Source organism: Phoxinus phoxinus (genome assembly GCF_949152265.1).
Source record: "Phoxinus phoxinus genome assembly, chromosome: 3".
Lineage (NCBI taxonomy): Eukaryota > Metazoa > Chordata > Actinopteri > Cypriniformes > Leuciscidae > Phoxinus > Phoxinus phoxinus.
The window spans coordinates 25,709,712-25,735,329 of NC_136878.1; the positions used below are offsets into that span (position 1 = coordinate 25,709,712).

Genomic DNA, 25,618 nt, shown 5'->3' on the forward strand with positions numbered 1-25,618 from the left:
AAACAACAGCACATATTTTGGTTTGACAATGCAAAGTCCATATTTTTTCTTTGTTCACAGACAGACTACTTATGTAGAGCATTAAGTTATGAAAAACATTTTTATATTATCAACTTGTGCCAGACTTTGATACCTGTCAGTGATCTTTCAGTGGGTAATTTGTTTCCTAGGCTTTATTATTTTTCAGAATAAGACAAAGAGGGAAATGAGCACTGAAGTTATGAGCGAAGGCCAGTCTATGCCTCCATGTCATTGTGAAAGACAATGTGATTTTTCCCTTTAATCACCTTAGTGTTAAAATAACTAATTAGCTTCTGTGGCTCACTAATGATCTGTTGACAAACACATAGGATAAGGCATTTGAGTAAATAGTTAACCATTTCTCCTCCCTTATCTCGTAAGGACAAAGGGTAATTAGAAACTGTTGTGTGTATTAAACAATATCTTGTGAAAAGGAAAACATGCCCTGACAGAGGGATTTGTCTCAGCAAATACTCCTGTTCAGCAGTGTGTGAATCACTCTAGCGTTTCTTGACATTCTTCAGATATCTGATGAAATAGTTTTCATCTATTCACCTGCCTTATTACAATGACAGAGAAATACAAATTAAAAGGCAAAAGCAAAAGATGCACATAATGAAATATTTGTTCACACTGTTCCTTAAACGTGTCCTGCAAACACATATTTGGCATCAATGGTAATGCAGTAAATGTCATTATTGTTAATCAAACAACAAAAGACAAAGATAAAATCAATCACTGCTCTTGAATGAAAAATAGTTTTAATAAGGATTAGTCTATATTTAATCTATACAGCAGTGTTATTTTACATTTGATTAGGCCTACTTTATTTAATTTCTGTTGTTGGCTATTAGATATTGAAAGCCACTGTTAGTATATAGGCTACATCTTCCTGAAAAACTGAAAGCACTATTTAATTTGTTTGTTTGTTCTGTTGTATTTTTTGTTGGTATTGCTGTAGGTTAAATTATACTCCTTTGAGCCTGGTTAGTACCTGGATGGGAGACTCTTGGGAAAATCAAGGTTGCTGCTAGAAGAGGTGTTAGTGAGGCCAGCAGGCTCACCCTGTGGTCTGTGTGGGTCCTAACACCCCAGTATAGTGACGGGGACACTATACTGCCAAAGAGCGCCGTCCTTCGGATGAGACGTTAAACCGAGGTCCTGACTCTCTGTGGTCATTAAAATCCCAGGATGTCCTTCGAAAAAGAGTAGGGGTGTAACCCCGGCATCCTGGCCAAAATATGCCCAGTGGCCTCTGTCCATCATGGCCTCCTAATCATCCCCATATATATACTGATTGGCTTCATCACTGTCTCCTCTCCACCAGTAAGCTGGTGTGTGTTCTGGCGCAATATGGCTGCCGTCGCATCATCCAAGTGGATTCTGCACATTGGTAGTGGTTGAGGAGATTCCCCCCCTTCTATGTAAAGCGCTTTGAGGTCTCAGAAAAAGCGCTATATAATTGTAATGAATTATTATTATTAATTATACGGTATGTATATGTATTGCTGACTGTTTACTTGTCTTCTGTAACTGTTTTGAGGTCTTTTACTGGCATTAATTAACCCTTAATCACTGTTTGGGGTCAGGCTGACCCCAATGGACTTTTCCTTCATTTTTTAAAAGTGTTACCTTCATCTCAGGGGCATGAAACTCTGTGACTTTTCCTAAATAATCTATCTAAACATGCACAAAAAAACTGGGCTTGATTTGGTTGTTCTAAAGGTGTGTAAATTTTTTTTTACCGTTTAAGGTGTTTGGGGTCAAAATGACCCCGCATTGAAAATAAATGGGAAAATGAAAAAAATGACTTTTTTTTATTTTGTTTGTCAAAAAAATAAAAGTAAATCCATTATAAATCTGAAAATTTCTATAAATAAACCAAGGTCTGGTCCTAGAGCATAAATAAAAAGTAGAAGGAACTTTCTATCTTATACACACACACAGACACACAAATGTATGTGACTGCAACAGAGAGCATTTTTACAGAAATTGGCCAATAAAATAAACAAACCTGGCATAAATCAATTTTTTTTAACATTTAAATCAAGGTCTGGTCCTAGAGCATAAACCCAAAGTGGAACGAACTTTCTATCTCATACACACACACTGCATATTATAATAATATTAACACACACTGATAATTCTGCAAAATCAAATAATTCAAAATATATATCAGAAAACAACAAAAAATTCTAACTCTGACAAAACTACAGATTTTTTATGTGTTTCAAAATGTTTAAATAAATATTCACAACATATATATCATACATTTGTGAGGAGAAGTTGAAGCATCAAGAAAAATAAAGTTAAAATGAATGAGTCTCTATGGCCCTCTCTGGATACATGTGGTCATTGAACTTTCATTCCGTAAATAGGTAAAAAAACTAAAAAATTTCCACAAAAACACAGCATAAATGTATAGTTGACAAGTAAATTTAAAAAATGATATATAGTTTTCCATATAAAAAATGTATATTTCCTTATGCAATCGCTCTTTAAAATGCTTGGGGTCAGTCTGACCCCAAACATCTTAAGTGTTATCCTTTTTTAACAGTGATTAAGGGTTAACCTAGTATTAGTTTTTACTGAAGTATTGATAATTGTGAAATTTCACTGACATTTAAAATGATTAATATCATGAAATAAGACTGAGCACCAATAATCGTGTTAAAGGTGAACTATGCAGCTTTTTTACATTAACCGAACAGCTTCGGAGTCATTGGAATGGTTATACTACTTTTTTCGGGTTGAATGGTGGTCGTCTCGCACCCCTCTATCGCATGTGAGCGGAAAAAACACACTTACAACTTAGGGCCGTTGGGCCGCCGGACGCGGCGTCAGGAAGTATCGCGTGATATCAGGTCTCGCGATGTAAAGAATTGCTTTACGGCAAAAAGAAATCTGCTAAAATTATGTCATTATTGTGCTCCCTCACGCTGTTCGAACCCGAATGAAGACGACGTTGTAAATAATGTCCCGTCTGCTTTGATGTCGTTTATCTACTAGCCTCTGGTATCTGAGAGTCGACAATACGTTTTCGACAGTGTTGTCAAATATCTATTCCGGAGCTGTAGGGGGAGCTCTATAGAGAAACCTGCGAGCAAAAAGCGAGAATACAGCGAAGAAATTCCCGAATCTGCATAGCCCTGCTTTAAATACGTGATTTCTGATTGGACGTGATTGTATTGTTCAGCTTAGTAAATAGTCAGTGCACGAGAATAATAGCAAAACAGCGAGCAAATGAGTCAAAACTGTACAGATTGAAGGCTGTTCTAATGTTTCGTTATCTTACCTGAGTGTTCCTTGGCGAATATTTCAACATTAACATGAGCAGAGTGGAATAAAGAAAGTGTTTAGCAAAATTCAGTAAGCACGCACTGCTTTGTTTATAATTTGTGCATCTGCAACGTCGGTTTACCTTTTTGAATGACGAATATACTGTAGACGAATATATCTGCAGAAATAGACAGTTGTTTTACACGCAGGCGCAGAATGCGCATTTTAGCTGACAGTCGGCTGTAGTTCTCTCGGTTTTCTCAGCCTTTTTCCTCGACGCGAGGCGACGCGACAGTCGGCTTTCATCAGCGCTAGTTCTTTGTCGTCGGTTTGGTGTGTCTCAGGCTTAAAGTGGACTCAAAATAAAGTGTTACCTAAAATAATATTCATTATTTTTATATTATTTTTTACAACGATCACAACCACCAATAACATTTTTTTAAATAAATAAAAAAAGAGTAATGAAAACTGCATTGGACTGCACATTTTACAGGGCAGTTAGCTTGTTAAGTTGTATACGGTAAATAAATACATAAATAAATAGAAAATTAGTATTATTTGTTGGACTCCGCTCCCATTAAAATGGATTCAAATATGCTGTCATTTTGGCCAAATGTTTCACAGAGAAATAAAGCTAATCCTTAAGATCTTAGACAATCCTTAAGATATTCCTTAAGAAAACAGCAAATTGACACAGGAAGTTCTTAAAACAGAACAATCATGTCACTGATATCCCCTTGATAAAACAGGAAGCTGAACCATTTTCAGGAAAATCAGCATGAAAATGCAAGCTTCCTGTAGCATCAATATAGGTCACAGGTCACCTTTGTGCATTGTCTGCGATCTTCATCCACCAAGCTGCATTGCAAAAAGACTTGTAGTGAATGGCAAAGAGATGGCAAAATGGGAAATGACTGTAATTTGCTCAGGAGCCCCACAGGCTGAGAAATGAAGTGAAAGAGGCACAGAAAGCTGCTTGGACTAGAAGAATTACACGTCCTGGTGATTACAGTTCAATTATGATGATTTTTGAGAGTGTTTGCACAGTAGAGGGATCAGCAGAGAGAATTACATAAGGTTGGCCTATATGCCTCTAGTCTACCCTTGACTCAAAGTGACATGCACTAACTCTTGGTGCTTATCCATCAGGGGCTAAAGAATTGTTTCCCTTCCCCGCCTTGGTCACACCAACCAGAACTCAACCTCAAAGCTATGGGAAGTGCTTTATCCCACTGAAGGCACCATTAAGACTGAAGTGGAACCCCCACATTTTATTGGCTTTTTAGCCTTTTACACAGAAGCCTCCATTAACACTGATGGCACTCAAGAGTCCGTCTCCCAACTCCCTGGTATGGTACAGCGTCATCAAACTATTGGGTCTAAAATGAGTCCTAAGCAATATCAAGTACAGTAGACATGCTATTGTAGATGCGCAGGGGGAGAAAACGCATAGTCAAAGCTCTAGACTTGAGTTATGGTTACAGCTATCCAACAGCATCTAATCAAGGAAAAGGGATTGGCATTCTTTAAATTTGCTACACCATCACCAAGTGTATAAAATGAAACACTGAAGGAGTTCACACTTGGTATACGTTTGGTTCGATTAAAAAAAGCTCTGGTGTGATTGCTCTGTTAGTGTGGTTCATTTGAATAAGCTTAAAAGCTGCCATCTTTCTCTGTGCACACCAAACAAGCAGACCAAGACCGCTGAAAAGATTGATCTTCAGTCCGCTTTGGTGCAGTTCGACTGAAATATGAATGCAACATGGATCAAGGACATCTAAAAGAACCAAAAACAGGATGCGATGTCACAAGATGCAACCCTAAAAAGGACATAATGCTCAAGCCTACCTGCTTCCTCTCAAAAGAGGGATGTTACCCATCACAATTTGGTTCAGGCATCAGAACCGCCATCTGCTTGTTTGTTTGCCTGTTTAGCATGTTTTCGTTTGTGTGTAAGTGATGGAGGCATTCCTAGCGCTGTTTTGACTCCTTTACACATTTTAAAAGTTCTTTGTGAGTTCTAAGTTGGTAAAAATACCATAATTTGTATGGACATACAACGAGCAAGTTTAGCCCAGTACACAGCATTGTTTTAGATGTTCGGTAAGTTCCCTCGCAAAATAAACGGCATAAAATATTTATTTTTTTGCATCTTTAGGTTTGGTGATAGAAATGACAGCGTGGACGCTAAGCGAACCAGGACTACATGTATCATTTTCTTTTTTGCTTTGAAGCAAAAGAACCAAGAGAACTGAATTACAAGTGTGAACACACCCAGAAACACCTGGTTTGAGAAAGGCTCCCCAAAAAAACATTACAACTAGCAATGCCAGGCCATGACAGAAGGAAACAAGAAAACAAGAAAACTCACTTCTGCCTTTTCAAATTGTCAGTTGGCTACTGGTGTTGATTTATACAATCAATAATTCAAAAAGTTGCTTATTCATTCTTGAATTGGCCAGCAGCCTCAGCAGCTTCTGCCAGAGAATGTCAGCTGCAGACTGGGACTGACATGTTGCACATGAAGAAATGTGACATAAATATTTCAGAAATATCTAGCGCTAGCCAATGGCACCTTGGCAAAATGGGCCACCGCTGGACAAACGGCGGCTTTTATTGGCCATCTTCTTGCTTATTATGGAGAGGAAGGCATATATCCCGAGCTCCCTGATTGTTATCAGCTAATAAGCATGGCCGACTGAAATCTTTTCAGAGCAAATTGTTGAGGACATCTGGCAACGCTTTCTCTGTGATGCACAGACCGCTGAATGTCCCTCTCGAAAAGGTTGGCATGGCAACATCTGACTGCTATTCAACAGCAGTACAGTTTGAAAGGTTTAGGGCCTAGTTGAAAATCCATTTGGGCCACTACCTGAGTATTTTCCCGCAGCATTCTCATGTTGAAAGTGCAGTAAATCTTACCTTCCCAAACCCCCTAGATATGAATCGATGACAGCTTTGTTCATTCAAACTCAATAATTATTTTTCCCCCTAGTGATACTTGTTTGTGAACCCAAATTGCATGACCTTTGGGCTTTCCATGGACAATTTAAAGGCCCATTTTACTGACCCGTCAGTACGAAATGTTTTGAAATATATTTTCCAATCAGCACCATGAAAAGATGAGTAGTGAATCAATAAACGTCCAAAAACGTGGCAGCTAGTGGATGGAGATGACACAATAGTGCACAAAGCAAAGCCAAGGACAGAGCTGCTGTAAGGCCGGAATCTACATAATAGGGCACAAATAATACCACACCATAAAAAGCGAAAAGACTTTCTTTTTATAAATCTTACTTTCATAATATTTCAATTTCAAATTGCAAGCTTAGGTGAATCCCCCAAAATTCACTTAAAGGAGAGGTAGTCTATGTAAATATATTTGACAATGAAACTGTAAATGTGTTGCATTGGTAATAAACATTATTATTTTCAATAATTATAAAAAAACAGCACAGCAAAAAAAAGTTACCATGAGTCACACAATTGTTTTGTTTTTCATTAATATGCAGTTAACTAATACTGAAAATAATTCATTTGATTTCCCTCATTTGAGGTCATTGTAGCATCCCAATAAGGTAAAAAAAAATTCTGATTTTTCGAGAGACGGCACCACCCCAGTGCTCAGGTCTGCACTACACATGTAAATGACCCCTGACACTTCAACTGGGAAATGAGACACTCCACTTACAGAATTATCTGAAGTGTGATGCATTTCAAGATATCATTTCATCTACACTAGCTGAAAGGCACCAAGACAAGAGTTCACATCCACCACAAACCTTTGGTCACACATATCAAAGCTTCACCTACATATACAGAGCTGCACAAAGACAAGGGAGAATTGATCACTGGCATACATAAAATAAAATAAAAATTGGCTGAACTTACATTTACATTTTACACTTTGTATCTCATCCATATATCCTCTCATCTCATCTATATATTTTAACTGTAATATATTGCACTTTCAATGGGTTTAACTGATCATGCACTTAAATGAACAAGCAGTCATATGCCTTTTCTACAATTTCTTTTTCCTTCTTATTTTTCTCTGGAGAGTCTGACCCTCTGGACCACTAATTACTCTGATGTTGCCACTTTAGAGCCATAATGATCCTATAATGCTCAGATCAATATGAGAGTAGCACTACCTTTTTAGTCTGGTCTAAAATAGAATGTGTAAAACAGCCTCCGTTCTTCTTTTGGCTCATAATTTCTCCCCACATTTCCTCTCAGGTGTTACACACATACATCTCAGAGGCATGGTGCTTTTAGTATTTTAGCAGGTAAAACAGAAAACCTGCTGATAATTCTTACAATTTATGTTAAGATGTTTATGACCTGTAGTTAGTTTATTTTAAAATCATTGAAAAATTACATCAATATCATTTTGAAATCAGTTTCAAAATACTAAACTAATGTTTGCAGTGTAACCAACTTCTCTTAGGTGTTGTAATCTTTGTCTCTCCATGTGACACTCTCCCATCAGGATCCATTAGTCCATTCAAAATTACAGCAATTAATACTTCTGCATTAAGCCCTGACAGGAATTATTTTCCTCTAATGAGTTACCAAAGTGCAGAAATGTCTCACCAGATTATGTGACTAGCAATTATATTTTCAAGAACCCAAATGCCTCAAATGAAAAGAAATTCTGACTTTTTCTGACAACGATGTTCAGTCTAAAACATGTAACTTCAACTTGAAATGCCACATAAACCTACATGTACACTTTTAAATTTTACAAAACATCACCATGGAGCAACATGCATGAACATCTACTACAAGATTTTAAACACTGATACATGCTGATGTCAAGTTTTGTCTGATTTATGTAAATAAATGTTACTATCAATGTTACCAAAGTGTTTCAAACCCCCCAAGCTCGTTTTTTTCAGCCCAGTTGCCATGGCAACCTCCATTCAGCCTGTTTATTAAGGAGGAGTCATGTTTAATTGATCCACTAATGCACTGCCGCGCAGTCACTGGCTTGCAGTCTTTTGTTTCCAGGTCATATTCTAGGTCCAGGCATTTGCATAAAAGCATTACATTTTCTGAAACCAGTCATTATTAGTAATTTTCCTCCTTATCCGCTGGTGATGACTGCAGTATAAACACAGATTTATGAACAGTAAATATTACGTGGTTGAGGAAATATTATATTGTTTTGAGGGTTTTTTTTATGTTTAGTAACAGTGGAAGCAACACTGACTAGGAAGTTTGTACGACAGCCAGCTCCCTGCTAGGGAGTTCTGTTGTAATCAAACAAATACTCTCACTACGTAGGATACAAACTACCAGATACATTTCAGTTTCACCAAATCCCCAGGCACATGTACTAAACAATGTCACAGCACCATTGTGCTAATTATGCAGTTCTCAACATGTAAAATGTTCTGTGAGGGTTGTTTGGAACATGAAATGCTGTTTATACACGGCACTGACATCTTTCTAAAAAATAATACACCAATTATAATTGAGATCCAGGGGGTTTATTTACAATAAACATTCATTTCACTTCCACCTGATTCTTATTCATAGTAATTAAGAGATTCATCATAAGAAACAATCTACATGTAACAATGTAACAAAGATAACAAATAATAGAAATGAGACAGTTCTGATTTCAATAGTGCCATGCTCAAGATTAACAAATTCTGAAAGTGTTTGCCATTTTAAAATTATTGGTATGATTCCTTTTCTCAACTAGCCAAGAAACTGGCTTCAAGGGATAAAACCAAGTTTAACTTTTTTTTTTTTTTTTTTTTGAAAATTGCATTTGGTAAACAGGCAAAATAAAACTAAATTATCCTTACTGCTTACAGGTAGCAGTGCATTTTATTACTGAACTAGCAATCACCTATTAAAACTTGAAAGACCTCAATTCCAATTTTGACTGTGATTGATTAGGCAATATGAATCAATTATACATCAAACCCCAGCTTCAAATGTCTGATCTGCATAACTCCAGTAATGTCATTTCACATGTTAGAGACATGTCAGTGTTTCTGAATTTCACTTGAGCCCTCCAGCACTGGACAGTTGTTTATGGCCACACGGGACCAAAGCAACAGATGTGCTTTACACACTGCCAATTCACATAACACTCTACTGCTTGAGCCCAGGTGTGCAAATACACAGCAGCTGAGGTCAAGACAATCCGTCTCCAAAGATAGTGGACACTGGGCAAGTAAACTTTGTTTCATGATAAAGACTAATTCAAACTGCTTTCAATGCTATATCTTCTTTGGAAGAAGTGTAAGGGTGCTTCCAAAGACAGGTCTGACACATCTAGGCATTTTTCCTCAAGAAAAAAAGGATAAAATAGGACCTTGAAAAAAAAAAGAGAGATAAAACCTATATTATTTAGTTTATATTATGTACAACCATGTGCTTTAGCTAAGGAGTTTGTGATATATATCGTAAAGGAAAATATCATGATTGTTGTTTTAATGATGTGCGATCTGACAATATTGAGTATGTCCCTACAATTTAATATAAGTAATCATTTTCACATCTCAGCATGATTAAAAATGTGATATTGACTTTTGTATGACCTAATGAATGATTCAATGACTCGCTCATTAAGACAGTCAAATGCTTTGTTCCTGAATGAATCAGCCATTTGAATGAATCGGTTGAAATTCAATGGGTGCTTCTCAGTTCTTATTTGTGCATCCTCGTTTTCTTTCCTCACTTCCTTTCCCCACATCTTAGCCTAGGGCTGTGCGATATAGCTAACAAATGTATCACAATATAAATGTTTCATATTGTTCGGTATCGATAATTATTGACATTTTTTATAACCTTTTTTTTTTAAAGACAAGTAGAAAAGTTGGAATCGAGTTTTTAATCAACATTATTAAAGGCCATGTTGCAGGTTAACCACCACTGTCGATTAATGGGTACATAAATCACTCAAGATATGTATATCATTTTTAAAATGTCTCAAAAACGGTCTTAAATACCATTTTTTTACGTTTTTGGTATTAACGTTTTTTTTCACGCAATTCGGTGATGACGTCACGTTGGGGAGAAGTGGAGGAAAGCTAGCCTGATGGCCGTCAAAGCCGATGAAATGCATGGTCCGAGGAGAATGAGTGGAGAGTTGGTGAAGTGTCCTGGTGAGCTGCTATCATTTAGCAACGCAGCAATGAGATAACGACACATATTTTTTTTACTGTCATTGAATAGCACAGAGTGAAAAATCAACGTTTTCTTTATAGTGGCGGTGATCATGACGTTAGTTCAGATAAGTACCGGTAGCCTTTGTCATAGTACTGGTAAACTTTGTCTTTGTCATCTATAAATAGAAGGCTTCGTGCTAGCTATATGGGCGTTTCTAAGCGTTTCTCTTCCTCCGGTGAAAATGTTGTTGCAAACGTAGGCGCCGCGCGTCTGTCGCGGTGTTTGGCAGGTGTTCGCGCGGGCGGTGCCGTCCCGTGGAAACTGCGCTGGAAAGCTTGTGCTGTAGGGCAGTGAGTGAGTGCGTTTTGGTCGCTGGTCGAGGAGCTCACCCCGCGACCAGATGTGACTGAATGCTGAATGCATGCTGCCTGAATCCGTTTGTGCTGAAGATAGCATACACACATCTCAGGATCATGGTCCCCTTCAAGCCCGCACGCACGAGTATGTTAATTGTTTGTTTACTTTTTTCACGAAGTCTTATGAACCAACTTAAACAGTTATAGGTGTCTATAGATGTGTTGTATAGACAATGATCATGTTCTATAATCTGCGCTATCTGAATACTCTCGTCTACTACTCGTCTCTTTAGTTACTCTCAGCGCTCTCACGGCGGGCTTTGGTAAACTCTCTCCCCAAGGTGACGTCATGGAATGCGTTGTGGCGGAAAGGAGAATCGTTGGCGCTGTAAGATAGTACCTACTTTTTCGTATTATATTCCGTTTTGTGATACCCAACAACATAAAATACAATGGATAACAGTTTAAATGTTCATTACCAACAAGCAAATTGCACAAATTCGTTGAAAAATTTAACCTGCAACACGGCCTTTAAGGCAAACAACAAATTATATTAGTTTTAGCTATCAAAAACTAAATTAAATTTAAACAAAATTATCTTCTTTATGTCTTATATTAAGATAAAAAAAGTGTTAAAGGTACACTGTGTAGGAATTTCTCCCATATAGCGGTGAAATTGTATTTTGCATTCAAACGAATAGTGCTCTAGCGCCTCGCTTTTTCAAATGCGTGTTGCAACTGTGGTCGCCGTTATGTAAAAGAAGGTATGACAACATGTCTTCAATCACACTTCATCGAGTTTTCTTTTGGGTGATGAGGTTCGTTATTTCAAACAAACTGCAACTTGACACACAACGAACAAATTAATATTACAGTATGAATCACACAGACAGTAAAAAGCATCAACTATGCTAATTAGTATAGTGATACATTCTTCATTCGTTTATTTTCCAATGTGCGTGCATTGTTAGACATCATCATCAGGTGATTCAACGGTAGGGAGAGGAAAAGGTAGATTTTGTAATTTTTTGGTGACGAGGATTCCTTCTCCTGTGGCTCGGCGTAACTATCCTGCATTATGAAGTACCGTGCAGTGCAGCCATTCAAATTTGGCAGGACAGTGACAAGCGCCTGATCTCTTTGTCCGTTTCAGCTGGTTTCAGTCACGTGACACTGGCTCTGAACGAAAACGCGTTGAGATAAGCTAGTGCTTTTTGTCCCTGCTATTATAGTTTTTCAAAATGGCGGAACGACATGGAAGCCTCCTTGGACTTATCCGTCCAATGTAAATAAAGATAAGAAATTCTTCGCTTACGAGGATAAGTCAGATCATTGGCAGATGTAATTTTACACCAATGAGGACATATTTATGAATAAAGACATTGTGTAGTTTTTTTAAGTATTTTATTAGCTAAAATCAGTGTACCTTTAAAAAAAACTCTTGAACTTAAATAAAATGTTACAAAATGTGTGCAATGTAAAAGTGTAAACGTAGAACGATCAAGGCATACTTTTTCAACATCTGTAATAAGTAGGGCTGGAATGGTTCACGAAATTCAAATTCAAAGCACAAAAATAATGAGTAGCGCAGTTTTCATTCCGCTTTCATTGCGTTTGCCATTTGATGTTGGGCAACGTTGTGGGGGTCAAGCCATCTTTAACTTTGCAGTCCACTTACGAATCACGGTCGAATGGAATGCACCTTCAGTCAACATGATGTGGAGAGCGCAGTTCAACGACAGATGCCACGAGAGCGCAAGCGCTTTGGAAAGGAGGAGAAAGCGGCCCAGCCGTGCTTTCCACGCGTTTTTATAGTAGATGCGATATGTAAACAGCCCCTAAGATCTACGGGCGATGCGCGCATTTTAATGAAAATATCGCAAGCTATATGGAATTTTTTTTATATCGTTACCAACAATGGTATACCGTCGATAAATACAGATACCGCTTTATAGCCCAGCCCTAACTTAGCCCCACCCCCTTAGGATGCGAGGGAAGAATACACCCGTGTATTCTTGCTCATGACTCCTCAGGAAGCTTCCTCGCTCCTCGCCTTGTTGCAGTGCAATTACAGAATCGAGATGCCTTTCAAGATGGCTGAATTTGATCGGTTTTCAGGTCACAGGCTGGAGGATGGAGGAGCGAGAAAACGAGAAAGCATCAATTCATCATCAAGAGTATTGAGAAGCACCCAATGACTCACTCATTAGCAGTGACTTGCTCCCTCCTACTGGCAGTTTTAATTTCACATTTAAAGGTGCTGTATGGAGTTTTTATACTAAAATGAATCCATTTTTTATTACCTGTGTGTGAAGGGGTTGTAATCTCACAATAAAATGATCCACTTGGCGGGTTTTGCTATTACCTCTGAAAGCAAGTATTCCTATTTCTATGTGATGCAGTATGAATCATTATAATCATTATAAATTATCGGATTTGCCGCAAAATCCAGTGACGTGACTGAGACCTGCATGCGCGCTCCCGAGCGTCTCGCCTCGTCTACTGACTTTGCACTCAACAGCGACGACACTGTAACTTTATGACATGGAGTCTGCTAATACTAGGAAACGACTAGCACAACACAGACTCCAACACAAACTCCACATAATAAAACAAAACAAAAGAAAGCACGCGCACGAGCACTCGCTTGTAAACGTATTGGTTGCAATCTGAAACATCACCGCTAAGATGCCGCTGAAAACTCCATACAGCACCTTTAAAGAATCTTTTTTTTTTTTTTATCATTTAAAAATATAAATATTCAACATTTTATGTTTAAAACATCAAAACTTTATTCATGCATTTGTAACTGCACGTTAAATGCTGTCAGCATTCTCTGTGTGTGTAAATGCATCTAAATGCACTGCAAAGATGAATTGTTAATTTGATTGGTAACCACCCTATTGTGTCTTATTTTAATTTAATTTGATTAAATGTAAGAATTTGAAACAAAAGGTAGCCTACATTTTGTTGCATACATTTTATCAAGTTAAACATGGCTTTATAAACGTAAAAATGCCCACAAAAGGTAAAAATCTATTTAAACTTATTGAAAAGATCATTTCTCTGCTGCAAACTAACCACCATACAGAATATGAAGAATATTTAGGATATTTATAAATCTTTAGGAGTCAGTTGTCAACTGCAGTCCTAAACCTGCCAAGGTACCAACAATAAACACACTCAGCAAAATATCGTCTTAAGATCGAGATATTTCGAGATATAAAATATTAAGATATAATTTATTCTTCAATATCGCACACCCCTAGCTTTAGCTTCAACCCTTCCCTTCAAAGAATAATACAAAGTGCAAAAACGTCAACATCCTAAAACTTTCTAATAGGTTTCCTCTTCTTTAGTTCGACATAATCAAGAGGTTTTGTAGCCTAGGCTAATTCGCTTCAAAAAAGTGACACTGACATCAACTTTCATGCTTGCCTGCATCAGCCTATATTCATAAGCTATACAGACAATCATGAAATTGTCTTGAAGAGCATGATCCCAGGTTGAAATATTAATTACACAAGTCAAGGGTACGTGAGTGGCTAATTATAGTTGACAGATTGCAATAAATGTCTTGTAAGTAAATGTTAGGTTTAATGTCTTCATTTCCAGAAACCACAATTACACATGGTTAATTTACATCTGTGCATAATAACCATGCAACGATCAAACAATATTAACATTATTAGTGTTTCATTTTATATTTACACAATGTAAAATCATGAATAATTCCTACTAGTATAAATGGCATCTACAGTAATACAAAATTAAAAAACACTTTGATTGATCTGTCTGTGGATTTCTGATTATATGTGCAGGATTAATGTGTTATTCTGTTTCTTTCTTTTTAATAAAGTGTCTTATAAGTTGTGTTTAGTTCACCCAAGAATGAAAATTGTGTCATAATTGACTTCTTGTTCCAAGCTTTCTTTTATTTGTAAGACAAAAAAGGTTTCATTGTTTTTGGTCCATACAATGATAGTCAATGGGGTCCACAATAATGATATGTTTCAAAATATCTTCTTTTATTGTTCCAGGTTTTGAACAAATTCTCATTTTTGACAATCTCTACACTGGCCACCAAAATTTAAGACCACATTAAAGATCATATTGAAAATCCAATTAAAACCTGAAAATAACATTTTAATATTTTGGGAAAAAACAATTGTACAATGAAGGAACTATTAACTATTTTCATAAATATTCCAATAAAGTCCAATACATTAAAAATAATTTAAAAAATCAATTAAAAAAATCAATGATCATTTGGAATAAGATGATTTAAATAAGTAAACTCTGTCTCAATAGTTTATTTTTTAATTTCTGTAAATTATGTTCTCAATAAATTTTAATACTAGCCTAAAACTAAACTTGGATTTGTATTACTGTTTTCCGATGGCGCCAGAGGTGAAGGAACAATGCTTTTATTTGTTGAATTCGTATTCCTTACACCCCTTCTTTCAAGCCCAGCACTGTTAGTGATTACTTTTGTGTCTACGGATGTTTGAGTGACAGAAGGATAAAAGCCATATAGATGTTGCTTTTGTAAATCTTTAAAAACAAACTATAGAACCCTGTGGCCGGACACCTCACAGCCCTTTAATAGGTGCAATTATTGCTTAACAGCCCATGGTTATACCCATCATATGTCATCCTATGTTAAAAATGTCAGCTCTTCGTGACGATCTATTGCCAAGCTAAACAATCAATAAAAAAAATGGTACATTTAGTGAACGGGGGTATCAGATGTAAAATCAATACTTTTCAGAATCACTCCAAGTGAATAGAGTGAATCTGAGTGCTTGCTTTATATTAGAACTTAACTTTTAGAAAAGTCCCACAAGTATTTCAAAGACGATTCCCAGAACAAAGCCTGATTAAAATGGAAAGATTGATCCATTTAACAAGGTTCAAATGGGCCATTGATTGTACATTGGTGAGAAAGTGATAGATGAGAGTGAAAGATGTGAACGGCACGTTTCTGATAACTGGACATTTCTGTTCCTTTAAGGTCCATTTGAACAATAGGTAAGACTCTGAGACGTTGATTTACAGAAGACGGTGAATTGAAGAGGGACCCATGGGGACACTGGATGTCCCAAAAAAGAATCTTGGGCTGATTGCAAGAAAGACTGGCCTGATTGTACAAGATTTTTGGGGAGTATGCAGCACTTGTCCATGATGCTTCTACAATAGGCCATAAATACATGGGGATAAGGTGGAGATCCTTGACCTAATGTGATGACATTTCCTTCACTGTCCTCCAGGACACTGGATAAAAGCAACAAGGTATCTCTAGAGATTGAAATCATTTTGTTCCACTGAGATATAGTACCGTAATCATGTTTTAATAAAAACTAAACCGTATACTTTTTGCTGAAAATCTGACAAATAATCTCAAAGACAAGTTTTCAAATTCCAATTTAGTACATGTATTTTATGCTCTCATAATCAAAACTGGACCATGATGCTGCAGTACAACACAGGTTTGGAACACCACAAAAGAAAAATATATTTTAAACATATGATATGTGCTCCAATGAAGAAAGAAATTCATACAGTATTAAATACTTTGGGGAGAGTAAATTATGTCAGAATTAAAAAATTTGGGTCAACTATTCAAATTCTCTATTTGTTCAGATATGATCGTAGCAAATATCTGAGGACCAAATAGATCATTGGCATTTCAGTAGAGAACGTGATCGTTTTATTTTAATTTTTTATCTGTTTGAATGAATGATTCAATGACTCGCTGTCTCGCTCATAACGACTTCACTTGTTTCATTACTGGATGAATCAGCATTTTTGAATAGCCTACATCTCTTGAATGAATGATTCAATGACACATTGTTTAACAGTCACATGTCGCCATCTACTGGTGTAACAATGTAACTGATTTAAAGTGTCAAGTTACTTTTAAAAGGTAATTTGTTCCCTCCTTTGATTGCAACCTTAGAAATCAGTGTTTATATCTGAACTGTAAAATTGTATCCCAGTTCATCTATGATCATTTGAATTATTTTAACACAGAAATGTGGTTGAAAAGACTTGTGAAGCCGTTTCTTACCTAAACACGACTCTGCTCTCTCTGGCTCAACACAGTGCCAACACAAATCAGAATGTCCGCTGTGATTGTACTTGTCAAAGGTTTAATAGACCTAGCCGAATCATTGTCATTTATGAATAAGATCACGTGGGTGTTTGAATCGAGATCACAATATTTTAACAATTAATCGTGCAGCTTGATTTAAGTGTACAATTGTTTACTCTTATTTGTTCAAATGACAAATAAACCTAAAACCAAATATCCTTAACTAAATCTGACCAATGCTGCTACCTAATGCCTGGTTCAGACTACACGATTTTAGCCCGGTTTTGGCACGATCTGCCTGATGAAGGCTGTTGAGGGGATTCGTAAACGACATTGGGCGTCGGGATGCAAGAACCGATTGTTTTTCCCCGTATAGTGTCATGATGAACTGAAAACCGACGCCACGTCTGCGATGCTTCACGACGTCACGCCAGAAAGACATTGACCAATAGGAGCACAGAAGCTCTTCCGTACACAACTTTCAAACATGCCAAAACAAAAGAGACGATAGTATTCGTGCAATGGAGGAAAGATTTGTGGAGCTATGGCAATACTCCTGCCTTTATGATGTTTCCTCGAGGGACTGCCACGACAGAGTGAAAAAAGATCAACTATAGCAGATGCGCTTCAGCAACCCGGTGAGTAGGCTACATTTTATTTTTACTACTGGCTAAAAATAAAAATAAAAATATTTTACCTCAAGTCTCTGGGGGATTCCATACTGTCCTCTTTGTGCAATCTAGGAACGTGACCACAATCAGAATTTCATTCTTTTCGGGGCTTTTCTGACAACAAGACATCCAGTGCAAAACACGCCACTTGGTAGCCATTGTTTGTTTACTCTCACAACAGTGTCATGTCAGTCGATAGTTCCGCCTTCTTGATGGCATCACACGTCTGACACGTGTAGTTAGGAGTCAAAATCGCATAATCTGACATAGTGACTATAACAGACAAATATTGTGAAAGTCTGAACTCGGCATAAGGAGAAGAACATCATTACAGGATTCCTGTTACTTTTATCAGTTCTGAGGGAAACGTACATTACACAATGTACACGGACTGTAATTTGTGCACCAGTGTCCTGTCCACTATTTATACATTTCAACAATGATAACATTTAAAGTGTTAGAGGCACCATGTTGTTTAGCCATAGGAAGTAGCTACAAGCTAAATTAACTTCTGTTTTCAGTTCACTGATTCACCTAAACAAATGCAAGCTGCATGCGACATGTTTTACATACAGTCTATTTCTGAGCAAGCCACAATTTAAAGCACTAGGCCAAATTACTGTTATTGAAATGACCCGAGATGAATGATACCTGCCTCCCCACTTTCTAAAACACAAGTTAATTAATTTGTGCAGAAGACTCTATGGCATCTGTACAATTGCTCGGGCCTGATTTCATCTAGTGCAGCCTCCTGGCTTTGAGAGCACTATTAAACATTCTCATATGGAGAGAAGGGAGGAGAATATAATTACAACCAATGTGTTAGTATCAAGTAGGACCTGAGGAATGTCATTTAGGTCAGACAGCCATTCCTTAATCAGATCTGCCGTTTTCTTTTTTAATCAAGGCATACAATCATTGGCCAACGTGTCGGGTTATAATGCAGAACTGTGGCCTAATCTTTCACACTCACATTTTACTGCCTTTTCTGTGTTTAATCTTCAGTGCTGTCAATCACAGCCAGGGTTGATTACTGCAGTATTCGACAGTGTGTTCCTGAGGAATTAAATAGGGACATGACGTGAGTGTGACATTGGAGGTCTGGCAACTGATATGCAGATTTGCATTGATACAGTGTTTCCGGACCCACCCACAGGTTCAAATCATAATTTTGTGCTAAGCCGTGAACTTGTTACTGTGCAACCTACAAGCATCCTTGGTTATCTGATGACGCTTGATGTAACTTAAGTGACAAGGACAAGGGCAGTGTAAGAATGCATTAAACATAAATATTTGATTTCTTATATTCTTGTGTAGTGCTTGTGTTTTGTAATGTACATACACTTTTTCATTCACGTTTTAAAATAAACTAAAATGCAACTAAAATGATCAGAAAAAAAATCATTTTTCATTTAAAAGATACAAAATTATTTTTTATAAAAAATGTTTTTTTCATATTATACAATTTTTTAAAATAATATTTGGTTTAAAATACACTTCCATTCAAAAGTTCAGGTCAGTAATGTTTTTTTTTTTTTTTTGTAAATTAATTCATTAATTCAGCAAAGACATTAAAGCAGCACTCAGTAGGTTTGGAAATGTCTTCGCTGTTTTCTCGCAGGTTTCGTTTTAGAGCTCCCCCTATAGTTTCGGAATAGATATTTAAGTAAAACCATTGGCAACTTTCCCCCCTCCCATCTTCTCCCTCTGGTCACGTGCATTTGTTTTCAGAGAAGCCGCCGGCGAACGCACGGAGCCATGTCAACTGAGGTATGTATGATACTCAGAATGATATCATATAAATGTACGTGTGCAGTGCCGTACAGCAATTCGTTACATCGCGAGACTTGATATCACGCGATACTTTCTGACGCGGAGGCCGGCGGCCAAAAGTTGCAAGTGTGGTTTTTCCGCTCACAGGCGCTCGGGGGGTGCGAGACGACCACCATTCAACCCGAAAAAAGTCATATAACTATTCCAATGACTCCGAAGCTGTTCGGTTAACGTAAAAAAAGTTACTTAGAGCACCTTTAAATTGATCAAAAGTGACAGTAAAGAAATTTACATTGTAAGAAAAGTTTTTCGAACTGCAATGACTGTTGTTAAAAGCCAAAGGAAAAGTCATGAACTTAAAGGACAAGTTCGGAATTTTACACTTAAAGCCCTGTTTTCAGATCGTTTCTGATGAAATAGAACGGTTAAGATTGAAATTTGGACTCATGCTGCTGGCCCGAGAATTTTCGGTTTCTGTGGTAGCACCTCCACAATGGCTGCATAGGTGCACTGAAACAATCCTTCCTAAAACGCGTTAAACTTTCGTTTACAAAGACGTGAAACTCACCGAGTGGTCAGGGGTGTTCACTGATATGCTCACACAAAAATCGCTGCAAAAGATGCTTTCCAACAGGTTTTATCATAGTTTTTGTCCAACTCCATTGACTTGTATTGGATGTGCTGTGAGGTACGGTATTACAAAAAAACGATAAAACCTGTTGGAGAGCATCTTTTTCAGCGATTTTTGTGTGAGCATATCAGTGAACACCCCTGACCACTCGGTGAGTTTCCCGTCTTTGTAAACGAAAGTTTAATGCGTTTTAGGAAGGATTATTTAAAGGATTAGTTCACCTCAAAATGAAAATTTCCTGATAATTTACTCACTCCAATGCCATCCAAGATGTCCATGTCTTTCTTTCTTCAGTGGAAAAGAAAGTTTTTTGAGGAAATCATTTCAGGATTTTTCTCCACTCAATGGATTTCAATCACAACCAACATGTTGAAGTCCAAATCAATGCAGTTTCAAAGGGCTTTGAAGTGCTTCAAACGGCTCTGCACGATCCCAGCTAAGGAATAGGGTCTAATCTAGCGAAACAATCGGTAATTTTCTAAAAAAAATAATATATATATATACTTTTTAACCACAAATTGTCTTGTACCATCTCCGATATGCGCTACGTATTACGTCATCACTTTGGAAAGGTCACGAATTAAAAATAATAATAATAATAAATTAAAACATTGTCGTTGTCCGACGATTTTGAAGTTGGAGGAGAAAATTAGATACATTTTTTGCTATTCACTACCTTTTTGAACCGGAGTACACAGACAAATAACTTCGTGATTACGTGATGCCTGGCGCGTCGCAGACCAGCACAAGACGATATATATTTTTTTTTTTTAGAAAATGACAGATCATTTCGCTAGATTAGACCCTATTCCTCAGCTGGGATCGTGCAGAGCCGTTTGAAGCACTTCAAAGCCCTTTGAAACTGCATTGATTTGGACTTTAACATGTTGGTTGCGATTGAAATCCATTGAGTGGAGAAAAATCCTGAAATGTTTTCCTCAAAAAACTTAATTTCTTTTCCACTGAAGAAAGAAAGACATGAACATCTTGGATGGCATTGAGGGGAGTAAATTATCAGGAAATTTTCATTTTGAATCCTTTTCACTAATCCTTTAAGGTAATAAAAAATTGATAATTTCCATTTAATGAGCAGTAATCAGATAATATGGTGAATCTGTAACATACTGATTATCATCTCTTTCTATGAGTAAACCGATTATCATCCTATGCCCCATTTGCTGTGCAGTGACTTGATTTACCATTCTCTGATCTATACACTCTGCAGTCCTTCACATGTATGCGTATTCAGGAAATATATAATGGACGAAAAAACAGTGGTACATTTATCTAATCGTCCTCAGAACACCCCACTGCGCTGTGCAATCAATAAACTTGTTTTAGCCAAAGCACCTTTTCTAGTGACTCAGACATTAACCCTCCATTAACTATTTCAGAGGCTGTTAAATGCACCTCAGTCAATAATGCTAATTTGAAAAGCTATTGTATAAGCTGTTAAGAAATGTGTATTCATATTATGGTAAAGTGGCAATCTTTATTATAGGCTATTACAAATTGCAAAAAAGTCAATATGGTGAGGGGAGATATTTCGCATCGTGGTGAATTATGGTGGCGGAGTGGAGTTCTAGGCACTAATTTTAGTGGAAGGACAGCTTTTCTTCTCCTGGTCAATGCATTTTAGGACACTGATATTGAAGTGATGGGGTGACCCTCTACTAGGCTTTAACCTCAGCCTGTAATTAAGCCAGATGGAAGATAATAAATGTTCTGCATAATTGAACATTACTTTACTGATGGTTTCAAGCACTCATAAGGGGAACCTACCGGGGTCAAAATTAATGTCCATCATGTACAAAGTGTAATCAGCTTTAAACATTGATATTCTGTAAGGCAAAGGGGATAAATGAAATACATTTTTGCAGTCCACTGTAAAACGTAAATGTTCCGGTAAGAACTAAAAGATTATTCCACATATTGTTTAGTTCTGGTCGTGGTCAGTAGTAGTGTTCCAGTCATGCTAAAATTCATAATATAACATACGGATACTGTTATCTACAATTGAAGAGTGCACGCTACAGAGACAGTATAACATCTGACAGGTGAGAGACTTTTTTTTTATTTCGTAAAAAGTTACAAAAATAACCTTAGAATAATGACACTGACATATAGCCTGACATGATCTGACCGCAAATGCACATTTTCCTTAAACCGCATCTGACAGAAGAGTCAACAGCTTTCACGCAGGTCTTTCAAAATAAAAGTCTCGCATCAGAAAAACATTTAGAATTACGTTTTTAGTTGTTGTTTCTTTGTTGTCTTAATTAAAACTTGTAAAACTGAGAATATTTTAGAGCTGTACTTGTACACAGAGACATGGACAGTAGTAGTTTTGATGAACTAGTCATGTCTTTTTTTGGAATGTAGCAGGTTCTGACACGTAATGACCCATAGAAAAACTTTACAAATAGCTTTTCTGAAAAGCTAAATATAGAGTATTCCTACAGAGGTGAGGAAGCAATGTGCCCTGCATTGGTGTATTCACAATTTATAGTGATTGATTACAAATACATATTATAGTGATTAGGCCTACATTCTTAATCAGGAAATCCAACTCACTAGTATGAACTGCTGCCTAAGACGCAGAGTCCCAATGTGCAAATAAACAGATACAAGAATTCCTACCTGTATGTGTGCGAATGTTGAATAAGTGTTTATCTTGATAATATTTTATTTTTTTATAATTATTATTGTTATAAGTATCGGTCTATTATATGTCTATGCAAATTGTAACTTGTAATTGCAGATTGTAATTCTACATGTACATTTCCTTTTCGAGGACAATAAATACATATTTGGCTGGTTGATCTCGATACCATAAAAATTCTGGTGAAAGACACCTAGAACTTCGTGAACCACAAACACAACATTACCCACAAAATAATATTTTATTACACAAGATAATGATTTGAAGGGATGGAAATCATTTTGGGTGAACAGCCATAATAGCATTTTGAGGTAACAACAAGTCAATGCTACGGCATCACAGAACAATTTCAAAGCGCGTTTCAGAAAAGCTATTTGTAAAGTTTTTCTATGGGTCATTACGTGTCAGAACCTGCTACATTCCAAAAAAAGACATGACTAGTTCATCAAAACTACTACTGTCCATGTCTCTGTGTAGCTCTAAAATATTCTCAGTTTTACAAGTTTTAATTAAGACAAAATAGCTCATTTTAGCCTGTCTGCTGCTCATTGTGAGCTTGAGATTTTCATTTACGGTTCAAAGAAGTGCTTGTAAAATGGTCACTGAAAAATTCAAGCCCAATTACAGTGTCAGTCTGTCGGACAAATTGCCCTCACTGAAGGCTCTGTGACAGGTGCATTGTGGAAGAATTGATTCTCACCGAGGGATAAGTGAATTGTCATTACGTGTCTGTTTCTTATGACATCTAGCTGGATGTCCTCTGATTCATACAAGTAGATTTGAATCACTGGACTGTGCGAATGAAAACTCATGCAAGCGTCGGCATTAGCGAAGGGAGAGATAAAGGCATCCACTTCACAGGTCAAGAGCTAAAGCCTTAGAAAGGTTACAGATCAGAAGAGAGGGTTAAAAGATTTGTAAAGTAGACCACAAAGGGAAAAAAAACAGAAGGAGTGGAGGAAAGAAACAAGCATGCAGAGGAGACAAAACTCAGTGATCGATCACAGTAGAGGGGGGCGACCCCAAACCCTGACGCCTGACCCGTTTAAAATGTGGCCATCATTGCGGAAGCCACACGTCGTGGGAGATCAATAGAATACCTGCAGGCTCCATTAGCTTGATTAGAGAGAGGGCCGAGCTCGAGCGCAGGCTCCTCTGAATGCAGACAACTTTATTCTCCGGATTATATGGGATAAGAGCTGCTTGGCTTTCTAGACGGAGGAGAGAGAAAGAGCAGGTGGCAGTAAAGAGAGACTTGGGCCGCTGCTGAAGTGGAGACAGGTAATCCGGCGGACTCTTGGCCAGCAGCTCTTTCAGCATAAGGTGTCCCTAATTGGAGTATCAACCACACGGGTCTTGGCAGAGACCTCTAATCAAAGACCACAGATTGAAGCATTTGCTGGCAACTACAGAGATGAATGAATGTGGCAGAAAGAGAAAAAGCTAAAAAAAAAAAAGTGTGTAGAATCTTCAATACAGTACACTACACAGTTCAATACTTGTCTCCCTACGACGAAAAAAATCTATGAAAATAATGTGGGATTACCGAGACGAAGCAAGTTATTTTGTGAAGACACTGAAAGTTACAGTATACCGAGTACAGCAAAATAAATAATTACTGGGTCAGACAGGATTTCAGGAATGTTAATGCTCAGCTACAAAGAGATGCAAAAAAGGGGGCCAAAAATGAAATGTGATTGCTTGTGATGATTAGCTTATATAAGGTGTTTGTCAGTTAATGAAAATAGAAGAAGTGATCGATAATTTCTTTCGTATTGTGATGCACTACCATCTGGAAAAAAATGTAGAGTGGGGACCTGACTGTGTCTATCCGTTGTTGATTGGTTGGAGGTAGATTTGAATACGAGCTTGCAGTCGTTATATTAGTTCAATATATTCGGTATATTACCTGGAGAAAGCTAATGATTAGCATTCCAATTCAATTCGGAGCAGTAAATGCCATGACTTATCACTCTGGAACTACATCAAAATTACATCATCATGACAACACTGATTGGCTGATGACACCATAAAAGAACACAAAGACCCAAAACCTTCACAAATCACCATCCTTGGCTGAGACACGAAGGCCCGGTTTCACAGACAGAGCTTAGATTAAGCCAGAATTAGGCCGTAGTTCAATTAGGGCATTAAAGTAGCTTTTATAAATGTGCCTTACAAATAAAAACATTACTGGTGTGCATCTTGAGACGAAACAATGGCACTGACATATTTCAAGATAGCTTAAAGGGCACATACTATGCCCCTTTTCACAAGATGTAAAATAAGTCTCTGATCTTCACACACATGGGGACTTTTAGCTCAAAATACCCAACAGATCATTTGTTACAGCATGTTTAAAATGTCACTTTTTGGGGCTGAGAAAAATGCACCTTTTTATTGTATCCCTTTAAATGCAAATGAGCTGCTGCTCCCAGCACAGAGGACGGAGCCTCACGAGCTCATGGTCAGTGGCAGACAATCATCACACAAAAGATGAAGCGTCAGTTTTACTCCAGAAAATCACCATAAGAGCAGAATAAAACCTAGTACAAGTATTTAGTGCGCACTAAAGTCTTAACCATAAACTCTCTCTCTCACTTTCATTATCATCAACATACACAGCGAGCGAATTACACAAAACACTCGTTACAACTACTAACAGTAAACACATATATACACACCTTTTCAGGGGTTGCTTAATAAATTGGTAAACTTTATATCTGTAAAACAACTCAGATGAAATGTAATAAAATGCGCGCTCTCCGTTTCATAACTGCCGTGATCAGTAACGTTAGGCCTATCACTCTGGAGACTGTAAGCTGGATCACGAATAGTTGGTACAGATCTATCCTCGAGTAACAACGAGAGTAAATGACGACTGTTATGTTAATTCTTATCCAACAACAACACCTCAATCGCTTAGAAAGACATTCTTGTCTACAGCTGCTACGGCGTCTAAACAATGGCGGACTGTGTACAGCTCATTCAGGGTGG

General features: G+C 37.4%; 1 protein-coding gene across 9 annotated transcripts in view; it reads right to left on the reverse strand.

Annotated features, from left to right (window-relative positions):
• fsta (follistatin a) overlaps positions 1–25,618 on the reverse strand; it is a 131,369-nt gene that overhangs the window by 82,436 nt on the left and 23,315 nt on the right. For 3 of the 9 annotated variants that reach the window (XM_079607583.1, XM_079607576.1, XM_079607584.1), the window contains one exon: positions 18,529–18,611. The exons of the other annotated variants lie outside the window; for them this stretch is intronic. In XM_079607583.1, coding sequence (XP_079463709.1) covers positions 18,529–18,530 — 2 coding nt within the window. In that variant the 5' untranslated portion in view covers positions 18,531–18,611. The remainder of the gene's footprint in view (positions 1–18,528; positions 18,612–25,618) is intronic. 9 annotated transcript variants of the gene reach the window in all.